The 7,948-nt window shown below is 41.1% G+C and overlaps 1 protein-coding gene across 1 annotated transcript; it reads left to right on the forward strand.

Annotated features, from left to right (window-relative positions):
* The first annotated feature begins 3,177 nt into the window (after positions 1 to 3,177).
* LOC104433865 (anthocyanidin 3-O-glucosyltransferase 2) lies at positions 3,178 to 4,968 on the forward strand. The gene has a single exon (XM_010046742.3). It carries the CDS (start codon positions 3,392 to 3,394, stop codon positions 4,841 to 4,843), a length of 1,452 nt encoding a protein of 483 aa, XP_010045044.2. The 5' UTR covers positions 3,178 to 3,391; the 3' UTR covers positions 4,844 to 4,968.
* Positions 4,969 to 7,948: the final 2,980 nt, after the last annotated feature.

Here is a 7,948-nt window from a genome sequence, read left to right on the forward strand (position 1 = left end):
AGTGTAACATCTTGCTTCTCTACACTCTCTATGGTGTCACTCCCTATCATCCATTTCAAAGTTGAATTAGATTAAATTTTATCTTGCAAACCCCGTATCTATTCTACTCCAACAACTTTCTACTAGTAAATCGGTTAGTCAACGAATTATGGCGATTGGATAAAATTCACATCTTGCAAACAACCCCCCTATCTGACAATCGGTTGACCTCCATGTTTGATCTTGTAAATAGTTTGTATATTGAATTGGCAAAAATAAGTTTTTTGGTACCATTTACAAATGTCCATAGTGAATGCTCAATTTGCTCATAAGAAATTTGTATTTCTTACTTGGTGGTGTTTTGCTAATACCATTCATCTCAATCCCTTTCTAGGTTCTATAGGTACCAACAAATGAGATAGGAGATGTATCGATGGGGTATGTTTGGAATTTGAATTTGGTATAAGTTGAGATAGCTGTATCTATCTATCTATCCATATATATATATATATATATATATATATATAGATATATATATATATATATATAGATATATATATATATAGATATATATAGATATATATTTAAAACACTGATCTTGTAAAATGCGGATAAGCCTGCAATGGAAGACTGTAATTCCAACATTAGGAAGAGAAGTTTAAAATAGTGTATCGACATTTTGTTAATAAAAGAATAATCATGGGCGGGATGATTATCAGACAAGGAAGGAGCTTTGGTAGAGCTGGGCCTTGCCATGGAGATTAGGATGGACTACGGGGGCGAATCTGGATGGAGAGCAATTTTGTCATTTTGGCAAGCGAGGGTCAACAAGCCCTCGCCAATGAGGCGGCTCTCACCCAAATTTGAAAAAGAAAAGAACAAAAAATTATAAAAATAAAAAATATATTAAAAATATGTTCACGTCACAATTGGTTATGTCACGTAAGACGACCGGTATCTACGTTAGCAATTTCTAGCCTAAATTAGCCGAGAGGATTGAATTGGTATCAATGTAAAAAGATTTAAGATTAAATTAGTTCAATTAAAAGATCTAAGAACTAAATTGATGCTAATACAAAAGGTTTAAAACTTTTTTGGTACTTTTCTCCAAGTTTGGGCCTTGACCAAAGATTGATATCCCAAGACAACTAATATTGTACCTACCAGTGGAAATGTCTTGATTTCGTGCTAAGAAGTCATTTCAAGATTTCAAGATTTGAATGGCTAAGATACCAGGGACAAAAATGATTACTTGTTAGTTGCCTATTAGCCTTTGCATAATGCTAGAGATACTAAAATTCATATTGATGAGTTTACTAAATAATGTGGTTAAAAATTGGTCCTTAAAGTAAGGGGGGTCATTTAAGCACTAGCAAAAAGAGTTATGCCGCATCATTAAGTAGATTCATTTAAATTACTCATTTAGTAAGTTTAGCATATTAGAATTTTGATGGTATGGTTATTTGAAAAGCCCTGAGGTTTTATTATAGATCCGTCAAAGAAATCGAGAAAAAGCTTTAAAAAGAAAAGAGGCTGGAACGATGTTGATATTATGATTATTTAGACCTTGAAGTTTACCAGGAGCACTTGTTGCCATCAATGAAAAAGGAATGGATCGATTTAAATCAATTAGGTATCACTCGCAATCATCCATTTCAAAGTCAGATTAGACAAGATTCTATCTTGCCAACCCCACTATCTACTCTTATCCGACAACTTGCTTCTAGGATATCGATTGGTCAACAAATTACGTTGAATGGATAAACTCTAGCTATTAACTTAAGGCAGTGCAATTGAAGAATTCTCTCTCTCTCTCTCTCTCTCTCTCTCTCTCTCTCTATCTCTCTCTCTCTGACAATTGGTTGACCTTCATATTTCATCTTGTACATATTACATACTAGATTTGGATAAATGTGATTTTGATATCGTTTATACATGTGTATAGTGCATTCTTAATTTGCTTAAAAGAGATTGATACTACTTAAAAGATATTTGTACTACATACTGAGCCATGGTAAGCTAATACCATTCATTTCAAAAAGAAAAAAAATTCCCAGATTCTACACCTACCAACTAATGAGATGAGAGATGCACCGATGGGGAATTTTTGGAAAATGGATTTTGGTATAACCTAAAAGAGTTGTGCATATATTTGGGATGGATTTTAAAAACACTGATCATATAAATGGATAGTCTACAATGGTAAAATTTTATTTCAACGTTAGGCGCTTTGGAATATAGAGAATCAACCTATATCTCGCTCTGTTACCTTGTTTACTTGCTCAAGCATCAAAGAGTCCGAATGGACAAACTTAGAGCACCCTTTAGTTCCTCGTTTAAGGTTCGCGAACCTATTGATTGACGACCAATTTTGTGACTGTTACATGGAAGTTCAAATCAATTGATTACTGTTGCCTCTTTTGCAACACGGAAAAGTCCTAAGATAGAAAAATGCATCATTTGTTTTGTCATATAATGATTGGGATTTGTCAATTAGCAATCATTCGTCTCAATGTGTCATCCAAATGATGGACAATAGAAAGAGATTGACACGACATGCCATACAACCTTTGTCTTTGTGCACTTGTTCCTGTCGTCGTCACTATTACTAATGTTTTGAGTCCATTTGTTCGAAAATATATCATACTTTCCATCACGGTTCTTTGAAACCTGTGTCTTTTTTCCATAGAGTGATTTATTTTTATTGTGGGCCATTTGTTATTTACAATAAAGTACACACTTCGAATCATTCTATTTGTTAACTCTGACCATTTGTGTCGCTTAATAAATTACTTCAAATAGATTTTTCATGTTCTTAATATCTTGCTCATGATGTACAACAGTCATTTTTCAAGGGATGAGAAAAGCATTACAAAGAAACGAAGGAAAAATCTCAGACGTAACCAATTTTATATTCTCCTTGTCTTGACAAAAAGTCACAAATAGCATTAGGTATTAGGTGTATATAGATTAATTTTTATAAAGTCGATTTGGTGACGTGATAAGTTCTAAGATGATATAAGCATAAATGGAACGTAATTCAATCTACTGTACGAGAATTCATCCTTAATCACTAGTACTTATAAATTAAATTCCTAAACCAAATGTGATCCCGTTAGATTGATGAGAAATTTATACATGGATAGTGTGATGAACGTTGAAAAGTCAACCGTTCTCTTCTTGTATTATGTACTGTCTGGAGTCAAACTACACCAGCAAAGCAATGACGTCATTTCCCTTCTTCCTGTCCAAGCATCTCCCTGCTCTCTCTTCTCTGAAGTTCCGTGCAAGTCTTCCCCACCTCACAACACGACACAAGCATCAGTAATAATCAACATACAAAGCCTCGAAACTCATCACCGTCTTTTCCAACCCAAAAACTTGAGGCCGGAAAAGGATCGACTACATCGAGATGACCCATGCCGAGCTCGTGTTCGTCCCAATCCCTGCCATAGGTCATCTCATATCGATGGTCGAGATGGCCAAGCTCCTCGTTGACCGCGATCCCCGCCTCTCTGTCACTGTCCTAATCATGAAGCTTCCGTTCGATGCCGACGTCGACTCGTACACAAACTCCCTCGCCACTTCTGTGGCTGCTGCCCGCATCCGCTTCGTCCACCTCCCGTGTGAGAACATCGGCACCGAGATCTTGGGTAGCTTCCTCACCGACTTCATTGAAAGCAACAAGCCCCACGTGAAGCGGGCTGTCGCCGAGCTCGTCGACTCGGCCAGCTCGACTCAGCAGCTTGCGGGTTTTGTCCTCGACATGGTCTGCACCACCATGATCGACCTGGCTGACGAGTTAGGAGTCCCGTCTTACGTCTTCTTCACGTCGAGCGCCGCGTTCCTTGGCATGATGCTGCACCTCCAGTTGCTCCAAGACGAGCACCACGTGAACATAACCGAATTCAAGGACTCAGCTAGCGAGCTGGACTTCCCGAGTTTCACGAACCTGTTGCCAGCCAAGGTCTTACCCTCTGTGGTTCTGACGAAGGAGAGCGTCCGACCGTTCCTGGAGCACGCCAAGAGGATGAGAGCCACCAAGGGAATCATTGTAAATACGTTCGACGAGCTCGAACCGCATGCAATGAGATCCTTGGCGGGCCTTGGGGCACCTGCGGTGTACCCCGTGGGGCCTATACTTAGTCTGAATGGTGAGACTAAAGAGAAGGATATTGATGGCCACAGAGGCGATGATATCATGGAGTGGCTCGACAAGCAACCGCCTTCATCAGTAGTTTTCCTGTGCTTTGGGAGCAGGGGATGGTTCGGCGAGGACCAAGTGAAGCAGATGGCTTGCGCGCTAGAGCGGAGTGGGCACCGCTTCTTGTGGTCCCTACGACGGCCGCCACTGTCGAAAGGCCAAGTTGAGATCCCAAGTGACTATGCCGACCCTGCAGAGGTCTTGCCCGAGGGGTTCCTGCACCGGACAGCTAGCGTCGGGAAAGTGATTGGGTGGGCTCCGCAAGCTGCGGTCTTGGCCCACCGGGCAATTGGAGGGTTTGTGTCGCACTGTGGATGGAACTCTACCCTGGAGAGCCTATGGTTCGGTGTTAGAGTGGCTACATGGCCCCTAAGGGCGGAACAACAATTCAATGCATTTGAGCTGGTGGTAGAGCTTGGCCTTGCGACAGAGATCAAGATGGATTATAGGAGGGATTTTAGGATGGAAAGCGGCATCCTAACAGCCGATGAAATAGAGGGCGGAATAAGGAAGTTAATGGAGGAGGCAGGTAGCGATAGTTGGAAGAAGGTGAAGGAGGTGAGCGAAAAGAGCCGAAAGGCGTTGACTGAGGGTGGCTCTTCTTATTTATCTTTGGGTCGTTTGATTGATGACATCTTGAATAATATGCCTTTGATTTAGGTGATTCCAATGGTTGGAATATTTAGTCTTCTGCTGTAAGCATGTTGAACAAAAAATGGTCGCTTGCATTGTACCTGATCAGTTTGTACTCACCAAGTCAGTTTAATGTGTAAACTTTGGATGGATGTTCCACAACATAAAACAAATTTTCCCAAAATATGGGTTTGGTCGAATTTTGAAAGTGTGAATCTAACGTACAACGTCAACATAAAAATACTTTTCCACCAGCGGTGTGACCCGCTTTTAATTTGATGGTTAGTGAGAGATCTGCCACAAAATCCTCATATCTATTGTGGAACGCACCGATTTGTATAAAGTTTTGCTAACGCTAGCGGTTTATCCTCTGATGTTTAGTTCTAAAAACTTGCACACTTCGAATGTTTAAGAATGTCAATTTTGTCTCTTGAACAAACGGGGCCTCCTTCTAGAACAAACGTCTGGGATATAAAAGAATTTAGCATATATTTGCTTTATGAACGACACTATGAATAGAATTAATCATAGTACAACATGAATGGAGTGAAAATGTGAAATATTTATCTAGATAAACACGTCACGGACTGATTCATTTAGAACGTTCAATTTGACAAGTCTTTTGTAAAATCCATCTAGCAATGAATTGAGTCACATAATAATGTTTCACATGAATCAAAATTACATATCAAAATAGGCCATTGTTTGGTTGCATTGGTGTGTGGATGCAACTATTTTTGGGAAAATTATCAAAAAAATCATAAACCTATTGCAATTGTATCGAAATTAAGTCTTAAACATTTTGTAATTGTGTCAATTCATTCTATCAAGCCAAATTTGGCTAGCCAGCATTGAAGTGGCTGCCGGCCGGTGCCGGTGGACAATTTTTTAATATTATTTAAATTTTTTCAATTCTTAATTAATTTTTAATCTTCTCTCTCTCTCTCTCTCTCTCTCTCTCTCTCTCGCCCAATGACAACGGGGTGAGCTCACCCTCAGTCTGACCTAGTTGATTGCTAGAAGAAGGATGGAGGAGAGAAAAAAATAAAATAAAAACAAAGAGAAAAAGGGGCTCTCTCTCTCTCTCTCTCTCTCTCTCTCTCTCTCTCTCTCTCTCTCTCTCTCTCTTGCCCAACGACAGTGGGGTGAGCTCACCCTTAGTCCGACCTAGTTGATTGCTAGAAGAAGGATGGAGGAGAGAGAAAAAAAAAAACAAAGAGAAAAAAGGGGGAAAAAAGAAAAGATTAAAAAATGAATAAAAACATTTGAAAAAAATTAAATTAAATTAAAAAATTGTCTGTTGGTACCGGCTGACATTCACGTAAGCACTAGTCGGCCAAATTTAGCCAGATGGACTAAATTGACGCAATTACAAAAGGTTTAGGACTCAATTGACAAAAAAAAAGAAAGTTTAGAATTGAATCGGCATAATTGTAATAGATTTATGACTTTTTTGGTAATTTTCTCACTATTTTCTTTTGTCCTTTTCTTGTCACGTTGTTGGTGAAATACTTATTTTGCTGTAGAATGGGAAAAATTGTCCAAAAAGTCCTAAATCTATTGCACTTTTGCTAATTCAGTCATAAACCTTTTAACTTTGCCAATTGAGTCTTAAATCTTTTCACTTTTTGCCGATTCAGTCCATTCGGCCAATTTTGGCCAGAAAATGCTGACGTGGACACCGGGTGCCACGTAAGATCTCTGGCGCCGACGTGGACAATTTTTAATAATATTTTAATATTTTAAATTTTTTTAAATTTTTAAATTTTTAAATTTTAATTTTTAATTTTATGTTTTTTCCTTTTTTTTTATTTTTTTATTTTCGGCTTTTTCCTTGGCCTTTTCCAAAGGCCAGCCACCCCACGGCCACTGGCTGGCCTCGCCCGCCACAGGCGAGGCCTAGCCAAGCGAGGAGGAGCATCGGCGAGGGAAGCCCTCGCCTAGGCGCGGCTTGGCAAGGGTTGCCCGGGCGAGGTCGACCCTCCCCCGCCAAGGTGGCCTCGCCGGGCATCGGCCGAGCGATGGCGACGCCTGGCGAGGCCGCCCTAGCCCCGGCGAGGGGAGCCCTCGCCAAGGCTTGCCCTTGCCCAGGCGAGTGTCGACCTCACCCTTGGCCAGGTGGGCGACGGCTAGCCACCGGCCACAAGCCAATGCCCGCCTAGCCAGGGGCGAGGGCTGGCCTCACCAGATCTAGTCCGGGCAAGGTCGACGCTCACTGGGCGAGGGCGAGCCCTGCGAGGGCTCCCCTTGCCGGATCCGCGAGGCCGACCTCGTTCGGCGTCGTTGTCGCTGGCCGACGCCCGGCGAGGCCACCCTGGCCTGGGGGAGGGTTGGCCTCACCCAGGCGACCCTTGCCGGGCCGCGCCTAGGCGAGGGCTTCCCTCGCCGGTGCTCCTCCTCGCCTAGCCGGGCCTCGCTTGTGGCGGGCGAGGCCAGCCGGCTGGCTATGGCCTGTGGCTGGCCGTCGCCTATGGCTGATGGCCGGCTACCGGAAAAGGCCAAGCAAAAAGTCAAAAACAAAAAAAAAAGAAAAGAAAAAGAAAAGTAAAAAGGGAAAAAATAGAAAATATAAAAATAAAAAATTCAAAATTCAAAAAAATTCAAAATTTTTTAAAAATATTAAAATATTGTTAAAAATTGTCCACGTCAGCGCTGTCAGTCCTATGTGGCACCGCCGGCGTCCACGTCAGCATTTTCCGGCCAAAATTGGCCGGATGGACTGAATCGGCAAAAAGTGAAAATATTTAGGACTCAATTGGCAAAGTTAAAAGGTTTAGGACTGAATTGGCAAAAGTACAATAGGTTTAGGACTTTTTGGACAATTTTCCCGCTATAGAACTGATACTTTACAAGGAAGTTTTAAAGTGTCCTTTTCTTGCTACGGTTCTCAATCATCATCTACGTTATATGCTTCCGTTATGCATCACCTATCCTCCCCTCAATACTTAATAGAGGCTTTCGATATGTTTTGGGATGCCAAAACTGTCTTAAGGAAATCTTAGATATCACTCTCAAAAGATGTTCAACAAGAAATGCTAAGACCTATAATTTATAGGGGTAATGACACAAATAGTCCCTACTCTATGAATTTCTAATTTATTTTATATGGTATTGAAACTTTGGTCTAATCCG

Source organism: Eucalyptus grandis, chromosome 1 (assembly GCF_016545825.1).
Source record: "Eucalyptus grandis isolate ANBG69807.140 chromosome 1, ASM1654582v1, whole genome shotgun sequence".
Classification (NCBI taxonomy): domain Eukaryota; kingdom Viridiplantae; phylum Streptophyta; class Magnoliopsida; order Myrtales; family Myrtaceae; genus Eucalyptus; species Eucalyptus grandis.